Below are 23,222 nucleotides of genomic sequence, written 5' to 3'. Positions count from 1 at the left end.
GAGGGAGAGAGAGAATCCCAAGCAGGTTTCATGCTGTCAGTGTGGAACCTGATGCTGGACTGGATCTCCCAAACTGTGAGATCATGACCTGAGCCGAAATCAAGAATGGGAGACTTAACTGACTTAGCCACCTAGTGCCCCGGATTGTGAATTTATTGTTAATAAGTGAATCTAACCTGTTTGTATTTATTGTGAATACAAATATTTGAATTTATTTTAGTCCCTTTGTTTTGTGTTTTTTATTGACTATGATTTTCCCTTTTTTCGTTTTTTTTTCCCCCCTCTGTTCCCAAGTTCTTTCAGATTGCTTGAGTATTCTTTGTTGCATCTTTTTTCTCCTGGTTTATAAATTATATCCATTTCTGGTTTCTTTCTTTTCTTTCTTTCTTTCTTTCTTTGTTAATTTAAATCTTTTAACATGCATACTTGGCTTATTTTTCTAGTGGAGTTTGAAGTGAATATTTCTGTTCTCCTATGACTAGAATTTTGAAGCCAGAAATATTTTAATTATTTGTGTTTTTTTCACAGTTAGTAAGTGAATTAGATCTTTTATGCCTTTGTCAGTTAGATCTTATATGCCTTTTCAACAGTGGATTTGTTTTGTTTGGTTGGAACCTGGTGGCTTTGCTCAGGCTCTGGTCAAAACTGAATACTTCAGGGGCGCCTGTGTGACTCAGTCAGTTAAGTGTCCAACTTTGGCTCGGGTCATGATCTTGTGTTTCACAAGTTTGAGCCTCGCATCAGGCTCTGTGCTGACAGCTCAGAGCCTGGAGACTGCTTCAGATTCTGTGTCTCCCTCTATCTCTGCCCCTCCCCCCACTCACATTTGATGTCTCTCTCTCAAAAATAAATAAAAACATTAAAAAAATTAAAAACAAAACAAAACTGAATACTTCATAGTATTTTATTCACCTACCATAGCAGCTGCTTCCCTATACTTTGTTTTTCTGATGTAACTATCCCCCCTGTAAGATTCTTAATTATTTCAGTGGTCTTACTAAATTTACTTTTGCCTGAAAGCTCCCTCAAATTCTTATTGGAACTAGTGTGTCCAAATGAAGTAGTTCAAGGAGCAAGGGTACTTCTTAAGCAGGATGCTTGGAAGGATTGCTTTTTTGGGGTATGATAGTGTGCTGCTGTACCCAAACAGGCTGTGATTGGTAGGTATTTGAATGGGACAAACAGAACCTCATACAAATTCTTTCTGTCAAAATGAGGTTCACAGTAAGAATGAATGTCAGTGACTGTGCATCTTATGGACCAGCTATTCTTTTTACCTCTCATTGGCTGTGTTGGATCTCACAAGGAATACCTGTCACTCTCATGTCAGTTGTGTTATGTCTCTATCAGCTCATTTGTTTTGTTCTCTTATAACTAAGGCTTGTGCTTTATCTTAGCTTTTTTTTTTCATTATTCTTCCTCTTATCTTTTCAACTCTAACTTCACCACTATTCATTTATTCTCTCAGTGTTTTTCTTCAGTTCCCAAGAGAGAGACTCTAGCCCAGTTCTGCCTTTCAGGTCAGCACTTAGATTGTCTTCCCTCAAGTGAGGAGCCCAACCCTTGTTCTCCTGGTTATGGGTGGAAGAGAAGAATGTAGAATAGTGTGCAGTAGCATATTCCTTGGAGCAGAGGCAGTGGAAAGATTGAAATCTGTATTAGTTAGGTTGGGCTGCCATAACAAGTACCACAGACTAGGTAGCTTAAACAACAGAAATTACTTCCTCATGGTTCTGGAGGCTAGGAAGTCCAACATCAAGGTCTAGTAGGGTTTTGTGTCTGGTGAAAACTCTTCCTAGCTTGTGGATAGTCACGTCCTCCCTGTGTCCTCACATGCCTTTTCTTTGGTACTTGCATGCGGAAAGAGGGAGGGAAAAAGGGATAGATAAATAGCTCTTCCTCTTATAAGACCATTAATTCTATTGGATGAGGACCATTCCCTTATGACCTCATTTAACCTTAAGTATGTCCGAACAGCCCTACATCCAAATACAATCACATTGAAGTTTACAACTTTAGCATATGAATTTTGGGGGATAAGTTCAGTTGATAGCAGCATTATAAAGTACTAGAACTCAGCCTTTTAAACTCTTGGTCAGGACCCATCTTAATTTCTGGAACAGTCATACCACACCCTCTTCTCATATTCTGTATCTTGGTGATTGATATTCCTATCCGGTCATAAACTCAAGCAGGAATGTGGGGTTCATCCTAGGCTCATCGTCCTTGCTTCCACATTACCAGGTCCTGTTGCTTATAGCTTTTCATTAATTCTTGAATCTGTCTCTCGTTTTCATTTATTTACTTTCATGTCTGTTTTTGAAAATGCCTCTTACCTGGCTTTCTTGTTTCCAGTTTCTCTTTTTACACGTCTTCCACACCATTATCACAGTGATGTTTCTAAAACGAAGTTTGACCATGTCATCCACTATACCAAATAAACTTCAAAATTAAATGTCTAGGGGCGCCTGGGTGGCTCAGTCAGTTAAGTGCCCTGTCTCTTGATTTGGGCTCAGGTCATGATCTCATGGTCATGAGATTGAGCCCTGCATTGGGCTCTATGGTGGGCTGGAAACTGCTTAAGATTCTCTCTCTCCCACAACCCCTCTCTCCTCTCTCTCTCCTCTCTCTTCTCTCTCACTCTCTCTCTCTCTCTCTCAAAAACAAGAACAAAAAATGAAAAACGCTAAAAACCAAAATTAAATGTCTGAACTCTTTAAGAATGGTATGCAGAGCCTGTAGTAATTTAGCCTGTACCCACATCTCTAGCCTTATCACCTGTTTTTCCTTTTCTCCAGGCCCAGCCCACGTATAAGGAACTAATGGGGGGACCTGGGTGGTTTAGTCAGTTAAGCGTTCAACTCTTGATTTCAGCTCAGGTCATGGTTTCACGGTTTTTTGGTCAATCCCCATGTCAGGCTTCATGCTGACGGTGCGGAGCCTGCTTGGGATTTTCTCTCTCTCCTCTCTCTGTCTGTCTGTCTTTTCCTCCCTTCATGCTCTCTGTCTGTCTGTCTGTCTCAATAAACAAACAAACATTAAAAGAAACTACTTGCAGTGCGCAGAAGGAGCTGTGTGCTCTTGCCTCTGTGTGGCCTGAGAGTCATGACTCTCACCCTGACTCCCACCTGATCTTCAGGACTCTGTGTGGGGCTCTTTCCCTCCAGGAAGCCTTCTCTTTCTCTTTAATTTGGGATTGGTGCCCTGCTTTTGTCATTTGTATTTTAATCGTCTGCTTATTATTTTTTTCTTCTATTTGCTTGGCCCATGAGTTCCCAGATCATGTCTTCATTTTTCTAATTCTGCCGCCCAACAACATGGCAGTCACATAGGTGCCCCATGTGTTGTTGAATCGGTAAAGAACAGAATTTGAGTTCTTTTCTTGCCCTGTGATCCCCTTAGCATGTTTCACTTTGGACAGGTAATTTATCTCTCTGTTTTATAAAGGAATGACAGGACTGTCAATTAGCATTTCAAGTATATTGGGAAGGCAAGGTTATTTAATACTTGATTTCCTTTGATTCTGGGGAACAGAATAGAATTAATAAATTCTATTATTATCGAAGGAATTCGGAAAGATTCATAAATGTGAACTTGAAAATAAAAATTTTGTTCACGAATGCCTTTTGATCAAGCCTATGGAAATGAAGGGGAATTTGAAAAGAGCAGATACTAAGAGGTGGAGTGTTTTCTATCGGATGGGTGCACTAACATTGGTGGGTAGGGTGATGTTTCTGTGCTTTTGGAGTCCTCGTTCAGTAAACTTACCCTAGAATGTGAATTGTGATTACAAGTGTAAGGTTTGCTCTCATGGCCAGTTGACATTGTGACAGACTCCCTGCTAATGACTACAGCCTTGCATTTGTCTGCTCCCTTCAGGAATGCCCAGGCCACTGTAAATGAGACAGATGCTAAATTTGTGTGCAGTAAATAGATGCTGAGTGACTGTGACCAGCCACAAAGCATTGCAGCAAGCTCATTTAAAGTTTACTCCTTTGGCCGTAGCATCTTTTTTCCTAGATGTCTCCTGAGGCAAGGGAGACAGAAGCAAAATTAAACTATCAGGGCATCATCAGAATAAAAATCTTATGTACAACAAAGGAAACCATCAGTGAAACAAAAGGCAGTTTACAGAATGGAAGAAGATATTTGCAAATGATGTTTCTGATAAAGGATCAGTATCCCAAAATAAAGAGCTTACAAAACTCAACCTAAACACCCCACTCAACTTATAAAGCTCAACCTAAAAACAAATAATCCAATTAAAAATGGGCAGAAGACATGAACAGACATTTCTCCAAAGAAGATATCCAAATGGCCAACAGACACATGAAAAGATATTCATCATCACTTACCATCGGGGAAATGCAAATCAGTACTACAATGAGGTATCACTTCACACCTGTCAGGATGGCTAAAATCAGCAACACAAGAAACACCAGGTTTTGGTGAGGATGTGGAGAAAAAAGAACCCTTTTGCACTGTTGGTGGGAATGCAAACTGGTGCATCCACTGTGGAAAACAGTATGGAGGTTCCTCAAATAGTGAAAAATAGAATTACTTTATGATCCAGCAATCGTACTACTGGGTATTTACCCAGAAAATACAAAAACACTAATCCTGAAAGGATGCATGCACCTGGCTGATTATAGCAGTACTATAATGAAATAGCCTAATTATGGAAGCTGTCCAACTGTCCATGGATTGATGAATGGATAAAGAAGGTGTGAGACACACACACACACACACACACACACACACACACACACACACACTGGGATATTATTCAGCCATAAGACAATGAAATCTTGCTATTTGCAATGACATGGATGGAGCTAGAGAGTATAATGCTAAAGGAAATAAGAGAAAGAGAATTACCATATAGTTTCACTCATATGTGGAATTTAAGAAACAGAACAAAGGAGCAAAGGGAAAAAAAAGACAAATCAAGAAACATACTCTTCTAGAGAACAAACTGATGATTAACCAGAGGGGAGTTGGGGGGGGGGGGGATGGGTTAAACAGGTGATGAGGAATGAAGAGTGCACTTATCATGATGAGCACAGGGTGATGTACGGAATTATTGAATCTCTATATTGTACACTTGAAATTAATATAATACTGTATGTTAACTAACTGGGATTAAAAGCAAAACATAAAAAATAAAGTTTTACCCCTTTCACGGTTGAATTGTTTAAGATAACTAGAAAATTTTATGTGTTTAGGACAGTTTCTCTTTCTGGGTTATTTTTAGCCAGAAGCTTATTTTCACTTGTTAGTTGCCATATAATCTGCATTGGACAGAAAGATCTATTTTATGCCTGAAGCACTGATTCTTTACTGCATACAATCTGTGCCCACACATTACCAGTACAACTTCTTGAAAAATAAAATGATTAGTCAATTAATCAGGTCCTATTTCTAAGTAAAACCAAATGTGATCTGATTTTTATCCCCTGCTGAAACTAGTATTATCAACTAGTTGTTGCACAGTCATTGGGTCCAGCTCAAATCTTTAGAGATTTGTAAAGAGATTTATGCAAGAAGCATAAAGGCCTTAAAGTAAAAATGATTTTCAAAACTTGATTTTCCCCTAAGGAAATATATGTATAAGTGGGATTGCCAGATAAAATGGATGTCTAATTAGAAATATGAATTTTAGATAATCAAAAAATTGTTTAGTTGTATGTGCCAAGTATAGCACAGGATATGCTTATACTGAAAAATTATTTATTTATCTGAAATTCAAATTTATTTGAATTTGAAATTTATTTGAATTTTTTTGCATCCTGTATTTTTACTTGCTAAATCTGGCAACCTTAATATTGATATAAAATTTTAAAAGCCCCAAAGAAATGCAGTGCAAAATAAGTTTCTTGGTGTCCTTTAGTCCCTTATAATCCCACTATTAGTGTCTTTGGAAAGTTTGCAGAAATATTCTGTGCTTTTGTAAACATGTATATATTAATTTTATTTACATAAACATTTCCCTCCCCTTTTATACAAATACTAACAACTTAATACATTGTCTTGCACAGTCTTTTTTTTAATTTTAATTTTTTTAAATTTGCATCCAAATTAGCATATAGTGCAACAATGATTTCAGGAGTAGATTCCTTAATGCCCCTTACCCATTTAGCCCATCCCTCTCCAGTAACCCTCTGTTTGTTCTCCCTATTTATAAGTCTCTAATGCTTTGTCCCCCTCCCTGTTTTTATATTATTTTTGTTTCCCTTCCCTTATGTTCATCTGTTTTGTCTCTTAAAGTCCTCATATGAGTTAAATCATATGATATTTGTCCTTCTGTGACTAATTTCACTTAGCATAATACCCTCTGGTTCCATCCACATAGTTGCAAATGGCAAGATTTCATTCTTTTTGATTGCCGAGTAATACTCCATTGTGTGTGTGTGTGCGTGTGCGTGCGTGTGTGTGTGATATATATATGACACATCTTTATCCATTCATCCATCGATGGACATTTGGGCTCTTTCCATACTTTGGCTATTGTTGATAGTGCTGCTATAAACATTGGGATGCATGTGTCCCTTCGAAACAGCACACCTGTGTTCCTTGGATAAATGCCTAGTAGTACAATTGCTGGGTTGTAGGGTAGTTCTATTTTTAGTTTTTTGAGTTACCTTCATACTGTTTTCCAGAGTGCCTGCACCAGTTTGCATTCCCACCAGCCTTGCAAAAGAGATCCTCTTTCTCTGCATCCTCGCCAACATCTGTTGTTGCCTGAGTTGTTAATGTTAGCCATTCTGACAGGTGTGAGGTGGTATCTCATTGTGGTTTTAATTTGTGTTTCCCTGATGATGAGTGATGTTGAGCATTTTTTCATGTGTCCGTTGGCCATCTGGATGTCTTCTTTGGAGAAGTGTTTATTCATGTCCTTTGCCCATTTCTTCACTGGATTATTTGTTTTCTTGGGTGTTGAGTTTGATAAGTTCTTTATAGATTTTGTATACTAACCCTATATCTGATATGTCGTTTGCAAATATCTTCTCCCATTCTGTCAGTTGCCTTTTAGTTTTGCTGATTGTTTCCTTCGCTGTGCAGAAGCTTTTTATTTTGATGAGGTCCCAGTAGTTCATTTTTGCTTTTGTTTCCCTTGCCTCTGGAGACGTGTTGAGTAAGAAGGTGCTGCGGCCAAGATCAAAGAGGTTTTTGCCTACTTTCTCCTCGAGGATTTTGATGGCTTCCTGTCTTACATTTAGGTCTTTCATCCACTTTGAGTTTATTTTTGTGTATGGTGTAAGAAAGTGGTCCAGGTTCATTTTTCTGCATGTTGCTGTCCAATTTTTCCAGCACCACTTGCTGAAGAGACCATCTTTATTCCATTGGATATTCTTTCCTGCTTTGTCAAAGATTAGTTGCCCATACATTTGTGGGTCCATTTCTGGGTTCTCTATTGTGTTCCATTGATCTGAGTGTCTGTTTTTGTGCCAGTACCATACTATCTTGATGATTACAGCTTTGTAGTATAGCTTGAAGTCTGGGATTGTGATGCCTCCTGCTTTGGTTTTCTTTTTCAAGATCGCTTTTGTTCTTCGGGGTCTTTCCTGGTTCCATACAAATTTTAGGATTATTTCTTCTAGCTCTGTGAGGAATGCTGGTGTTATTTTGATAGGGATCGCATTGAATATGTAGATTGCTTTGGGTAGTATCGACATTTTAACAATATTTGTTCTTCCTATCCAGGAGCATGGAATATTTTGCTGTTTTTTGGTGTGTTCTTCAACTTCTTTCATAAGCTTTCTATAGTTTTCAGTTTATAGATTTTTCACCTCTTTGGTTAGATTTATTCCTAAGTATTTTATGTTTTTTTGTGTAACTGTAAATGGGATCGATTCCTTGATTTCTCTTTCTGTTGCTGCATTGTTGGTGTATAGGAATGCAACCAATTTTTGTGTGTTTTCTGTCCTGCAACTTTGCTGAATTCATGAATCAATTCTAGCAGTTTTTTTGTTGGAATCTTTTGGGTTTTCCACATAGAGTATCATGTCATCTGCGAAGAGTGAAAGTTTAACCTCCTCCTAGCTGATTTGGATACCTTTTATTTCTTTTTGTTGTCTGATTAATTGTTTTGTGGATATTGACCCAGCTCTGCATCCCAGGTATAAATTCCACTTGGTCATGGTGAATTATATTATTTTTTTAATGTATTGTTGGAGCTGGTTGGCTAATATCTTGTTGAGGATTTTTGCATCCATGTTCATCAAGGAAATTGTTCTATAGCTCTCCTTCTTAGTGGGTCTCTGTCTGGTTTTGGAATCAAGGTAATGCTGGCTTCATAGAAGAAGTTTGGAAGTTTTCCTTCCCTTTCTATTTTTTGGAACAGCTTCAAGAGAATATGTGTTAACTCTTCCTTAAATGTTTGGTAGAATTCCCCTGGAAAGCCATCTGTCCCTGGACTCTTGTTTTTTGGGAGATTTTTGATTACTAATTCCATTTCCTTACTGGTTATGGGTCTGTTCAAATTTTCTATTTCTTCCCGTTTCAGTTTTGGTAGTGTATATGTTTCTAGGAATTTGTCCATTACTTCCAGATTGCCCATTTTACTGGCGTAGAATTGCTCATAATATTCTCTTATTATTGTTTTTATTTCTGCTGTGTTGGTTGTGATCTCTCCTCTTTCATTCTTGATTTTATTTATTTGGGTCCTTTCCTTTTTCTTTTTGATCAAACTGGCTAGTGGTTTATCAGTTTTGTTAATTCTTTTGAAGAACCAGCTTCTGGTTTCATTGATCTGTTCTACTTTTTTTTGGTTTTGAGAGCATTAGTTTCTGCTCTGATCTTTATTATTTCCTGTCTTCTGGTGGCTTTGGGTTTTATTTGCTGTTCTTTATCCAGCTCTTTAAGGCATAAAGTTAGGTTGTGTATGAGACCTCTCTTCCTTCCTTAGGAAGGCCTGGATTGCTATATTTTCCGCTTATGACCGCCTTTGCTGCATCCCAGAGGTTTTGGGTTGTGGTGTTATCATTTTCATTGGCTTCCGTATGCTTTTTAATTTCCTCTTTAACTTCTTGGTTAGCCCATTCATTCTTTAGTAGGATGTTCTTCAGTCTCCAAGTATTTGTTATCTTTCCAAATTTTTTCTTGTGGTTGATTTCGAGGTTCATAGCGTTGTGGTCTGAAAATATGCACAGTATGATCTCGATTTTTGCACAGTCTTTTTATCTAACTGTGCATTTCCACCACGTGATCTTTGCAGTACAATATGGAAAATATGGGGCTGTGTGAAAGAGTGAATGTGGGCTTTGAAATCAGGCAGAGTTAGATTCAAATCTGGGTTCTTTGCTTAGTGGCTTCGTGACCTTGAGTCAGACCTGAGTCTCTCCCTCCCTCTGTTGTCTTATCTGGAAGATGGAGCGGATATATGCAAGCCAGTGGAAGATATTGTGGAGAGCATGAGGGTCAGTGTCCCTGCTCCCGTGATGTAATGTGTGCAGACTGCCGTTGCCCAGCACTGTAGAGCTTCATAGGTGCTGAATTCATTGAGCCTTTTATGGGTGTGTCTTGTAGTTCTAAGTGTCATGGCTACTGAAACAGGATCGGCTGTAACCAAATAGTGGTTCAATTACATGGGCAGTAACTAGAGGGACTAGTGTACGGTAGGTATGTTTTTGACACTGTTAAAAAATGCATATTTTCATTGTGCTGAGGGATTTAGCACCTTGAAATACAACAGCCATGTTTTTTAATATATGTCGAATATTGATGTAAGGAGGCTTATTTTCTCTTGGAGATTTTTCTTGAAATCTTGGATTTTAAAAGTGATTTTTTTAAACATACATGGACATGATATAAATAGTGAATGTTACTGATCTTTCTTTCATGTACCCACCCGTAGTTTCCAAAGTGCTTCGTTCTGAGTTACTCAAACCTTTGCCTGGATTGTTGGTTGCATTATCTACCCCAGTCCATTTCAGACTCCATGCAGTTTGGGCCTCTGTTTTTTTACTTTGGTTTCTCATTGTGTAGGGCAAAGTCAACATAGTTTTGAACTTGGAAAGAGGAAGAGGATGGTAAAGCGGATCTTCCTTTTAACAAGAGGACCATATTGTAGAAGTTAAATTGTTAATTGGCTCTGGAGCCAAGCTGCCTGGGTTCACCTCTGGCTCTGTGATGTACCCGTGGTATGACCCCACGCAAGTTACTTACTCTCCCACTTCCTCAGTTTCCTCATTTGTAAAGCGAATGGATAGTGTGAAGATTAAACGGGTTAGTTGGATAACATGTTCCGAACGGTGCCCAGGATGTGGTAGTTGTTATGTATGTTTGCTGTTTTCACCACTGCTTCTGCCCCAGCATTGGAGTCACCTACTTGTTACCGTATCCACATCTCATTTCCTCTCTTTACTGCCCCTCTGACCCATCATCCTCACTCCTAGACTGAATTGTCCAGAAAAACCCCAAGAATTTGGTATCTTCTGACATGTATTGGATCTACTTTACGTCTTACCCGTGGGCCATGACCCACTGTTATCACCCAGGTACCCCTTTGTTTCCACATGGTGGTGAGATAGGTGAAGGGGGAGGATTGATGGTGAGGTGAGAAGGAAAATCCATGCAGTTTGATGGAAAGTTGTGGTTACAGATGAGTTTTTTTATACTTAGAGCTGAATCCTGGGGATGAAGTATAGGTCATAGAAAGGAGCAATTTTTTTTAACCTCTTGTCTCTTTGTCATGGCTACTAATTGTAAAAACTAGAAAACCTCAAAAAAGCCACATATTTATTTTAGGGATATCAGAGAAGAAAAATCATGGAACTCATTTTTTATCTCTGAAATCCAGAGGAATGGAGCTCTCCTCTGGGAGCCAGTGTCAGTGACTTGCAGCTGAATTGAGCCTTTTTTGTCCTCTTTCTTTTCTTTTTCTTTTTCTTTTTCTTCTTCTTCTTCTTCTTCTTCTTCTTCTTCTTCTTCTTCTTCTTCTCTTAATCCTTTATGATAAGAGCTGCTCTGGGGAAAAGAAAGTAATTCTCTTTCCACATAACTGACTTGAGGTTCAACTTTGGAATGGCAGTGTTTTTCTCAGTAGGGAACTGCTTACTCTGTACTTTCTCTGTAGACTCCTCATAGATCACTGGGTCTGTAAATCCACAGGCTACCACCCGTTCCACGTCATCAATACTGCCTGTCTTTCAGAGTTACTTTTTCAAAGGGGGGAGAAGATAGAGCTAACTTTATTGTGCATACCAAACACTCATGTATATAGTTTTTTCCTTTCAAAACTTTGAGTGTCACTCATTTGCAGTTAGAGTTTTCTAGTTCAGTAAAGATAGATAAGTGACTTAACAAGGACCTATAGCTCGTAAATGGTCAAGCTGAAATATTAATTCAGGTTATCAGACTCCCTAGTTCATGCAGTTTCATTACTATCATGCTTCCTCTTGGACATATATCAATTATAGACCTTCTTTATATTGGGGTATCTTTACTTTTATTTGTTAATTGTCAGAAGTTGGTAAGTTTTTGAGGGTGGACCTAATAGTATACTATTGTATGACATGTCCTTGTAAGTTAGGATAAAAATATGACGAGCTTATTTTAGAGATCTCCCTGTATTTTTCCCCATGAAACCATGCAGTGCATAAATGCTCACCTGTGTGGGCTCAGCCTTGTTCCTGAATATATATTTTATAGTTATGAGTTATACTCTTGGAAATTTGTATACCTTATTTATCTCATTTATCACACTATACCCACTGATTAAGTTTTCTAGGAAACGGAGGTTTGGATGATGGGCCCCTGGCACAGGCCTGTACTGTGATTTAGGGTTCAATTCCACGTTAGAGCTGGGGTGTTCTCATTTGACACCAGGGCATTTTATAAAACAAGTGCTAGTAGTTGAGCTATTTGACTATTGGAAGTGGACTTGATGGTTTCAATAGTATATTCTAAATTGGCGCCAGGAGAGTCGATAAGAACTGTTCCCTGTTATCACACAGAGCTAATTACAAGCGTTGGTGGTCTATATGTCTGCTCACGTACATCACATACTTCGTTTTTTCCGGATGCATTTTCTGTTAAAGAGACAACAGGGATGGCTTGTTCCTTCTCAGACAAATCCTGTTTCATCTTCCAAAAGTGAGGAAGTCTGGTTGTAGGTTTTTTTTTTCTCCCTTGAAGGAGTGGCTGAGGGTTTTCTGCAAGGCAGAGGATAGGTGTGACTAAGGAGATTTATAAATTGTTGGAGGAGATGTGGTTAGCAAACAGTAGATGTGGTAAGTGATATGGACATGGTCATTGGAAATCTGTAGCTGGTACTTTAAAGAGTCTAGGTAAATATTTTCAGAAAAGGTGAGTCTGTGTGAGTTGAAGGAGTCGAGAAGGTTTATTTTGATTGAGGGAGAAGAGAATATAATCAAGAGGGTATTTTGAAAACCTTTGAAAACCCTTCTTCCATTTAACACTGTGCTCTCTTTTATTCAGCATTTCATTCATGATTTAATGTATTAGCTCCCCGTGGTTCACATATTCTTTGAGTGTCATAGTTCATTTCTAATTGGTATGCGTATATTGTCTCCCCAGTTAAGACTATGAGTAGTCAAGGGCAATATCACATCTTATGCTTTTTAAGTTTTAATGTTCTTCCCCACAGAATTTCCCATGCCAAGCCAAGTATGTCCTTACTCTGTGGGTGAGAATCTGTAAGTGAATCCAAGATTATAGTGGGCTGTGTTGAGACGTTCTTAAAGAAATATTTTGGGGGCGCCTGTGTGGGTCAGTTGGTTAGGTGTCCGACTTCGGCTGAGGTCATGATCTCATAGACTGTGGGTTAGGGCCCTGTGTCAGGCTCTGTGCCAGTAGCTCTGTGCTGGCAGCTTGGGGTCTGGAGCCTGCTTTTGGATTCTATGTGTCTCTCTCTCTCTCTGCCCCCCTCCAAAATAAATAGGGGCACCTGGGTGGCTCAGTCGGTTGAGCAACCGACTTCGGCTCAGATCATGATCTCACAGCTCGTGAGTTCGAGCTCCGCGTCAGGCTCTGTGCTGACAGCTCGGAGCCTGGAGCCTGCTTTGGATTCTGTGCCTCCCTCTCTCTCTGCCCCAACCCACTCTCATTCTGTCTCTCTCTCTCTCTCAAAAATAAATAAACATTAAAAAAATAAAATAAATAAACATTAAATTAAAATATTTTGGGTACATCTATCACTCTATTTAAAACAGATTGTATGCCTTTTACTTTACTATGCTAGTGTTACCTGCAACTGTAATTTTGAGTAAGTCCAAAAATGATTACTTTTTCCTACATAGAAAACTATCTTAAGTTAAATCAACAAGATTTTAATGATCAAAGGAATTATAGTAGCATCAAGTACTTTTTAAAGTATATAGTTTTAAAGTTGTGGTAAAACATAACCATTCCATTTTATTTTTTCTCCCCAGAGTTCTGTTTTAGTTGCTGTTTAAAATCATTGTAGAGAAGAACGCTGAAATTTGGAAAAACATGTTAGAAACTATAGGTAAGACCTATTTTTTCTTCTTCTTATTTTTTTAATGTTTATTCTCTAGAGAGAGACAGAGTGTGAATGGGGGAGGGGCAGGGAGAGAGGGAGACACAGAATTCAAAGCAGGCTCCAGGCTCTGAGCTATCAGCACAGAGCCTGACGTGGGGCTCGAACTCACAAACCGTGAGATCATGACCTGAGTTCAAGTGGGACACTTAACTGATTGAGCCACCCAGGTGCCCCTATTCTTCCTTATTTTTATAAAAATCAAACCTTTGTCCATTGGGATCTTTGAAATGGTTTTTCTACATAGCAGGATTTTGACTTAAAGTTTTTACAAGTTTGTATCCACTAGAATTATACCAGGGTAATGTGTTTCTGTATTTGGATGATTTAATCTGAAGTGTTATAAAAATACCTCATTTTTAAGCAAAAGATAAAGCCATATGAAACGTTCTATCAATTATGAGAAATTTAATGAAACCGTAGTTTAATGTAAACCTAGTTGATTTATGGACCCACTTCTGGTTAATGGTTGTGTATGGGTAGCACCAGAAATTTTAACAGTATTTTTAATATTGAAAGAAGCTCAATGCCTGCTTTATTTGTGGCAGTTGAAATACTACTGAACTTTGCTTTTAAGTTGATGATGAACAATAACGGTAACAAACATTTAGTGACAGTTTAAGGCAGTTTAATTTCTGCATGAGATAATTTAGGTTGAAATATCCAAATTCATGTGTTAGTCTATTTTTCACTGCTCTTTAGTTTTACAGAAGCTAGTTTGTAGAAATTGTTTGAGGTATATCAGGTATACCCATCCCTTGTCTGATGGCCCAGTGCCTCATATTTTCCAGGGAAGTCTTTGGGTATGATTATCAGAAGGTATCTGAATTTCACCCTGGTGCCTTTATGATTGTGGCTGGTGCCTTGATACCTGCATGGTTTGGGGAGTAGGATGAGAGTAGGTAGCAGGGAAAGGAGAAGGAGCTGTCTTTGTGATAGATGGGATCATGACTATGACTTTTGTTCGTAATGTGCTGTGCCAGTGATGAAAATGCATGGGTGTGTATTTCCCTCATCTTATTTTGTGGTAAAGTCACACACCATAAAGACTACTAGTCCACAAACCAGAGTCTCTGATAAAAAAGTGGATAGCAAAGGGGAAATACAGAATTATTTAAGCTGTCCCCTTCCAATCTTTATTTTGTAAGTTATTACTGATCTGTACACTTTCTGAGAATTGACATGGAAATTAATACTAGATTTGTATTCTGAGATCCCATGGGAAATAAGCCTAGAATAAAATTCTCCTGTCTTTATTATGCCTTGTAAAATTATGTGCAAGGGTAAATACTGTTTGTTTAAATTTGAGTATGTGTGTGACCTCATGGTCAATAATAATTCATGCCTTAATTTCCCCATTTCTGTGTAATCCCACATTTGGTGCTATAGAAAGTGTCTGTGGTGATCACACTCTTTGATTACTATAATATAGCAAATGAATGTTAATAGGTACACTTATTACCATGATGAATCCGTTAGAACATATATTTGAATAGTCTCTATTCCTTTAAAACAAATTTGGGTTCATTTGTGAGAGAGTGAGAGATAGTTTTAGGGAGATGTTTTGATTTTTGTTTTTTAAATGTTTATTTATTTATTTTGAGAGACAGAAAGAGCAAGTGTGCTTGCATGGGGGAGGGGCAGAAAGAAGCAGAAAGAGAATCCCAAGCAGGCTCTGCACTGTCAGGGCTTGATGCAGGGCTCAATCTCATGAACAGTGAGATCGTGACCTGATCTGAAACCAAGAGCTGGACGCTTAACCAACTGAGCCTCCCAGGCGTCCTAAGGGAGATGTTTTTAACTGTTATTTGTCATAGAAACTCACCATCTGGTAGTAGCATGCATGTAAAATGGTAGGGATTAGGGCCGGTAGGTAGGGTTACTAGGGATACACTGATTCAAAATACTTACTTTTGCAACTTTATGCCTGATACATAGGGTGATCGATAAACATTTGAATTATTTTGCCTTGATGCCTATATGAATATGCTATTTAATTTTAGGGAAAGACATTTAAAGGATTAAAAAGTAGTGTTTTTAGGGGCGCCTGGGTGGCTCAGTCGGTTAAGCATCTGACTTCGGCTCAGATCTGTTCTTACTATTGGTGAGTTCGAGTCCCGCATTGGGCTCTGTGCTGGTAGCTTAGAACCTGGAGCCCGCTTCGGATTCTGTGTCTCCCTCTCTCTCTCTGTGGCCATCTCCTGCTCACATTCTGTGTCTTTCTCTCTCTCAAAAATAAATAAAAACATTTAAAAAAGTAGTGTTTTTGAAGGGTTATACATTGTTGTGATATATTCTCAAGTAAATTCTCAAGTATAGAATATTTGTTCCTTAATATATGAGACTGTCATATTTTGGATGTTTTGCTCATCAGTGACATTGTCTGCATCCACTTATTGGTTATATTTCTAATTTTTCTTGAATGTAAATAATATCTTTTAAAAAGTAGTAACACCAGCATTTGCAAGATCACAAAGTGGTTAGTTTTCAGTAGTTTGCATAAGAGCTGACACTTGGCACCGGAATTCAACTGTACTTCATCTGAATTGGTTTCCATAGTTTACAAGTAGTTGCATGGAGCATACACTATACCCAGTTCTCTGCTTTCACACAGACTGTCTTACCGGAGACTTGAAGGTTTGAAGGATACGTTTATAGGGACATATTATAGTCCCTTTTGTGCTGAGTCTATTTTATGGTCTTGAAAGGAGTAGTGTTAGGATTTCTGTAAGCATGGTTTGATGTGTGTCTTTCGAATCTTGATAATGACCTGCTGCCCTTTGATTTAGACAAAAATCGGGCCCTGCAGGCCGCAGAGCGTTTACAAGCCAAGCTGCGAGAACGCGGGGATGTAGCGAATGAAGACAAACTGAGCCTTCTAAAGTCAGTCTTGCAGAGCCCGCTCTTCAGTCAGATTCTGAACCTTCAGACTTCAGTACAGCAGCTGAAAGACCAGGTAAGACACGATGCTCCTGAAACAGGCATTCATGGCAAGGATCTCGTGAAAGTCTTGTGTTTTTCTGAAAGGCTGATTTTTGAATGTGTTAATGAATAGTTAATGAAGTCATTTAAACCTCCAAATGAGACATTCAGATTCACTGTGACTTTTCACCCCCCTAGTTATTTTTGTAATGGTTGTTGCTGTATATTGTAGATGATATGACATTGTGTTGAAAGCTGTGTGGATGCTGAAGTGTGAGTCCTTACAGGAGGAGGGGATGATAAAAATAAGTGTAGGGTAGATGGCCGTAGACTTGGTTTCCCTTCCCATTAAGACTTTTTGTTCACCTGATCCTGTGTCTTCAGATTCAGACATTCAGCACGCTTATGAGATTTCAGATAAGCCTGGATTTGCATGTGTAATCATGTGTGTGAGGAAGGGAAATCACCTCTATTTTGACAGTAAAAGAAATAATTACATTGTCATCAGTTAGAGGAATTGCAATTCTCACTTCTTATAAGAGTGTAAGTAGCAATTGCTTCAATGACAGCATCAGATGGTGATAAACATTAGAACTTCTAAATGTAACACTGTTTTTTTTCTGTAAAAATTAAGAGCTTTAAAATTTCCTAGCATTTATATTAAAATCGAAACATTGCAATGACAGAATGAGCACTCAAGTTAGATGTTCTTTGAACTTAATTTAATAATCATTTCTCAGGTTTTTTAACAAAATGTTTTTAAAATGGTTTTTATCCTTACATCGTTTCAAGTCAATCTCCTCATGCTTTCAACCTAAGTTAATTTTCATTCTGATGGTTTTAGCATTAATTGAATTACCATGGACGGATTGCTAACAGGTATTTTACCTTTTATTAAAAGGTTAAAAATGAAATTTGAAGACTAGTTTCATAGTTCAGTGAAAGAATAGCTCTAGCTAAAAACAAATGTGCCAGATGCAAAAAGAACAAATAGTAGCAATAGGGAAGGAATTTATTTAATGTCACATCACTTCTTAATCTAGATATTTCGGTAGCAAAAGGAAAGAAAAGAAAGAAAGAAAGAATTAAAAAAAAATAGTCTTCTCTAGTGAATGTCTACTTAGTGATTTTAAAAGTCATGATCATGATTTAAGAAAAAGGTGTGTTTTATTATATGTAGGTTTTTTTTTTTGCAAGTTATTGTAAAGATTGGTTTTAGGTACTCCCATTTCAGAATGAATGGGCAAGAGTTTAGAGAGATCAGTGTCCTGAATAGAAGTGTAATTATGATGAGGAAGATTATCTGGTTTTTCAGAGAGAGTGAAGAAGTTGAACAGGTATCTTCTCCCCTATTATATTATGTGAAAATATGAATAGAATGAGAGGAAATGTTGAAACAGAAAGTACTAGTGTGTTAGGAAATACCACTAATCCAGTGAGATAACTGGAAATATCCCTGCCAGCTCCAAAAGGAGGGCAGAAACGGCTCTGCTTGTTGACCCTGTTCTACCATCTCCAAATAGAAGTTGGATACGGGCTCCGAAACTTTGGGTCCCACGTGATTCAGCTGAAATCTCCCTGGAAACCCTTGAGCAAACTGTTACCAAGCCAGACAGTCTGCGACTAAAGAGAGTGTGATCTTGTTCATTAGTGATAGATACGGATATATTTCAAGACTCAGTACATTGTGAGGTTTGGAAATTCTGTGGGCATGTCTCACGTGCCTTTGGACTTTTGGCTAGTTGGTCTCTTCAAATACTGAAAGGGACCCAGGAAACGAACTGGCCCATACCCTGCTTATTTCAACTACTTAGTGAGTTGTAGTTACTTGCTTGTAAGGGCAGAGCCAGAACTAGAACTCGGTTTTCTAGGCTCCCGAGGTACAGTCTTCTCCCTTTTTTTTAATTCTGCGGCCTGTCTCACATCTTTTTTTCCCCGCAAGGGTAGAAACGTGGCCCCTGTAAGTCAAGAGTTTAATTTTGGCAAATACCATTGATTTCTCTCACAGTCTTTGCGACTCCTCGCTTCATTCTTCATTCTGACTAACTCAATTTCATGTGTTTGTGGAACCAGTGTTTTTCTTACATGAGTAGAGTAAATTTTAAAACCTTGTATTGTTTTCTATTTTAAAGTTTAAACATAAATATTATAGGCTTCATCATGCTAGAATTAAATTTTCTATGTAGCTTACCCACTGCTAATGTATAAATAATTGTTATTTAATATTAATGAACCTAGGAGTTAAATTTGTGCTTTTAAACCAGTAGCTATACCAGTCTGACTGAATTATGTTTTAGATGTATAGTTTTATGTGCACAACAGGTACAAGTTATTGTCTCCATCTTTTTTAGTATTACCAAAAAATTTGACTCCTTCAACTTTACTCCACCATCATTTCTCCTACCTTTTAGAAAGCGAAAGGAGTGAATAATTGAAAAGCCCGAGGTATGTGCAGCATATTGGAGAACATGATCATATTGTTGCGTTAATGACAGATGCTGACATGCCATGTTGAATTAAGCCAACTATTTGTTCCCCTCAGATCCTTCTCATTACTTCCATTCAATAATGTGTAATTTTTCCAATTTGCTTCTTCAGTATTAAGACTGCCCTTAGAAATCAAACTGTTTCCCTTTGGCAAATTAAACACTTGACAGGTGTGTAACTGAGAGGGCAAAAAAGCCATGCCCTGAAGGGATGTGCTATTTAAATATTGTCAAAAATATTAACAGGTCTGAGAGCATAATTGATGCCTCTGTTTAACTCTGCCACATTGTGTATTGTTCTAACCGCCAGCTAAAAGGATGTGTGCTATTAAACCTGAATAATCTCTAATAGCTCCAGTTCTTTTCCTATTGCATGATTCCTGTTTAAGTGAAGAGAAGGGAGAAAAAGAGCTGTGACTGTGTGTCAGTGATCTGTCAGATGCAAATTCTCAAGTAGTGTCCTCACTGTCACCTAGTCATCACAGCTAATCACTGCAGGGCTCACCGCGTATTCACGACAGAAATCCAGCTATTGTGGGGGAAATAAACACGTTCGCAGTTTAATAATAGAAACTTGTCAGCCATGAGGGTGTTGGATTTGCATATTTATTCTGTGATGTTTCTCCAGTCCAGTAGAGGTGGATACTGCTTTCCTGATTAATTAATTGCCTTGCCTGATGAGCTGACCATAGACGTGAAATTAAATGCCTTTTTACCCAGAGTTATTGTACAAAAACCGTGAATTAAAATTATTACTTTCAGTGGAAATTTAGGACTAGTACCTTGAAATCGGCATTGCTGCGATTTTGTTTTTTTAAGCTATGGCAGCCAAGACCAAAAAATGATGTGGATAATTCAGGTTACAAATGCTGCTGATACAGGGAAGCGAGCCTCAGGGCACAGCATATTCTGGAGGTTTCTCCATGTCTATGATTTCTGGCTTTTTTTGGAGTATGATATTCTGTTATTTTGCTGTTGTTTTTGTTGTTTGATATTTCAAGGCTCCTTGTTCTTCACCTTTTTTCCAGAAAAGTGTTGGCTTATATACATAGCATCTAAATGCATAAAGTGTATATATACACACACAAAATGAAGCCAGGATTTTTCTAAGTTTTCTTTGGAAACTTTATGACATGTCTTGAAATAATTGGACATGTAGAATCATGTTGGAAATTATTGTTCAATGTTGATTAGAATAATTGGCTCCTTCTTTTTTATTTGAAATATAGTCTTCATGGTATAAAAATTTTGTCTTGTATTTCCGTGTTCTTAAATTTTACCTATTCACATTCCCAGAAAAGAATTTGGAACAACTCTCATGGCAAAATGTATTGACTAATGGGTGATTCAAAGGTAAATCTAAATAAAGACCAAATATAAACATCAGAGAACTAGATATTCCAACGACCTTGGTTTACTCAAGTTGAGTATTATTTAATTTCCATTTCCCAGGAGCAAAGGCAGCAATAACAATTGTATACATATAAAGAGAGAGCTGGAGGGTTATATATTGCTCAGTGTGAGACATCAATCTGTGAGCCAGATTTTCCTTGGCAATTGGAGGGTTATCTCATGGATGCTTTTATAGAAGACTTATAATCATTTAGTAATAAAGTCGATAAAAATACAATGAATAAATAAGATGAAGGTTCTCATTATATAGAGGGGGGAAGAACATACATGCATTTTATGTAACTAAATGAGAAAGTGAGAGGTATAAGAAGAAGGAATTATTAACTTTGACTTTGAAAGAAAACTTTGCATTGGAGGGAACATATAAGACGGATCTGAAAAGTGAGTAGGGGTTTTCTGCAGTGATAGGGGAAATTATTTCAGGTAGAGGAAACAGTGTTTACAAGGGAATAGAGGAGTTGTTCTCAAGTGAAGGTGATTTCACATTCTCTCTCTCTCTAGGGGTTGTACAGCAATATGTGGAGACATTTTTGACTATTGTAACTTGGGGGTGGTTGGGGCATGCTACTGGCATGTAAGTGGACAGACATCAGGGATATTGTTAAACATTGCTCAAACGCATAGCACAGCTTCCTAAAACAAAGAATTGCTGGGTTTGTAATATGTGTAATGCTGAGGTTGAGACCTTGATACAGAATCAACTAGAGATGTATGTTATCAGGGCAGTAGCCTATGTGTGGGCTCTTGGCAAGGGAGGAAACTTAGAAGCCAGATTGTGAAGGATTTATTAAGTGGGCTTTTTTCGCTTTTCTGGGGAGGGTTGTATGTGTGTTTATCATCTTTTCTCTTTTGCACTCAGCATTCTGTATCAAACGTCATTGGATCAAGTTGAAAATTGTATCAACTTCTAACACTTCTTTAAATACGATATTCAGCCATCATATATTTTGTTTTTCCACATTTTAAAAATTATAGCAAAAACATGTAACAGAATTAAGGTAAATTTAAAGTAAAGTTTTTACTGACATTTTGATAAATAAGACCTTCAGTTACAATTGTAAAATGCATAAACTGTTCAAAGAAATGCTTCTTTCATCTTTCTAAGAATGCAGTACATTAAGAGCACACACTACGAATACAGTGTCCCATCCTAATTTAGTGATGGCTCTTCTGCTAAAATGTACTGCATTCTATGAATTTTTTTTTCTGATACTCTGTCTTAAAAGAGGGTACGTTTTAGAGAATCTGGAGAAATAAGTAGTCAGTATATATTTCACAGTATCCCTTCCAAATATCCGATGTAAGCAGGGGGTGTTGGCTAAAACACAAGTATTCAGGGGCATGCTTGAGGAGTTACTATTCTGTGGGTACTCATTTGTAAGACTGCTAACTCAGGTTCATGGGCAGCCTGTTAAGGTATGTTGCTTTGAAGCAGTGGCATCTGCAGCACTGGTAATTTCTTACAATTATATTTTTTAGATTGGTGGAAAGACGAGAATTTTGATAACTGGGCATTTTGTAATCAGAAAGATACAGTTTTGTAGGATTCATGGAAAAAGGCAGAAATGCCTGTGTTTCTTCAGCTTTATTGCTTACATAAATGGTAAAAGCATCACCCCTCTCTCTACGGTTTCTAATTTGAGACTGAAATGGAGACGATTCGTCTGCAGTCTTGCTATCAGTAAAGGGAATAACTGCTGTCTCCCAAGAATGCCTGGGTTAAGTTATGACTTGGTGGTGGCGGGGGAGGAAATACAGAGAGAAAGAAAATATGCCTTGACCCCATTAACAGGAATTATCTAAAAATGGAATGGAATTCTTCCAAGTTGGTGTTGCTTGTGAAAATGAAAAAATATTTTTCTTACCCCTGAAATGGTTTTACTTTCATGATAGAGCGTTGCAGCATTGCAGCTGCCTAACAGGAAAGTATCTGTTTCTTGAGACTTCACCATACATTATCTAGGGGAAGTTAAAAGAGAAGGAGTGAGTCTTATGTTTTTACATTTACCATAGAGTTTATTTACTGTGGGAATTTCAAATACTTTATTTTTGGTACAATAACAGCTTTTAAATGTTTGTTCCTTTAACCAAAAGTTTGTAAATATAGAGCCTTTGAGGGACTAAAATTCTTGTTTTATCCTGGGCAAGAAGGCACTGTTCAAGCTTTTTATACAGTGCTGGATTAAAATGCAACACCATCTTGCTATTGGGTATGCATGTGTATCTAAAACAGCAAATGGTGCTAATTGTATGGTGTTTTTGTGACAAAGTTAAATGGTCTTTGGAGAAGAGGGAAAAAATGTGAAATTTACTGGGTGTAACCTAAATGAGTTTTTTAACCCAGGAATTTACGAACAAGAGAGGTTGATCCACATCTGAAGCTATAACCAAAACAACCACTACTGCCTTTAGGAAGCCCTCCACTGCTGTGGACTTTGTCTCATTTAACTAGTCCTTCAGCTCTGTGAGGTATGTATTATCCCCATCGTGTCCAGGAGGAAACTGGGGCTGAGACAGGTGATGTAGCTTAGTCTGGACCACACAATTAGTCTTTGGTAGATTTAGAGGAAGAATGTAAGTCCGTCTGACCCTGAAGCCGGAGTGCTTTTTTACTTTTAATTTACACTGTTCCTAAACTCTTAGTTCTCTTCCATAAAGGAACAAATAGGTTAGAAAAACAGTTATTAGCATTAGTAAAGAGAAATGCACTTAATGTTTAGTAAATTCACGTTCATGAAGATTGGCCATTTCCCTTAAATTCTCCCCCAGATTTTAATCAGAGTACCTTTTACATACAAAACAGAATTTTCATTCTGCTTTTTAAAATATTCTAGATTTTAAAGTAGATGAACTGGGTGGGATAATAGTGGGATGGAGAG

At 37.9% G+C, this 23,222-nt stretch overlaps 1 protein-coding gene across 12 annotated transcripts in view; it reads left to right on the top strand.

Annotated features, from left to right (window-relative positions):
- The window catches only part of MPDZ (multiple PDZ domain crumbs cell polarity complex component), a 162,116-nt gene that overhangs the window by 14,913 nt on the left and 123,981 nt on the right, over positions 1–23,222 (top strand). For all 12 annotated transcript variants that reach the window (XM_019415501.2, XM_019415498.2, XM_019415506.2 and 9 more), the window contains exons 2-3: positions 13,395–13,471; positions 16,312–16,478. In XM_019415501.2, coding sequence (XP_019271046.2) covers positions 13,456–13,471; positions 16,312–16,478 — 183 coding nt within the window. In that variant the 5' untranslated portion in view covers positions 13,395–13,455. The remainder of the gene's footprint in view (positions 1–13,394; positions 13,472–16,311; positions 16,479–23,222) is intronic.

This window comes from Panthera pardus, unplaced genomic scaffold (assembly GCF_024362965.1).
Source record: "Panthera pardus isolate Hobbes unplaced genomic scaffold, ASM2436296v1 HiC_scaffold_20, whole genome shotgun sequence".
Classification (NCBI taxonomy): Eukaryota; Metazoa; Chordata; class Mammalia; order Carnivora; family Felidae; genus Panthera; species Panthera pardus.
This window is presented reverse-complemented; position numbering and strand designations above follow the sequence as displayed.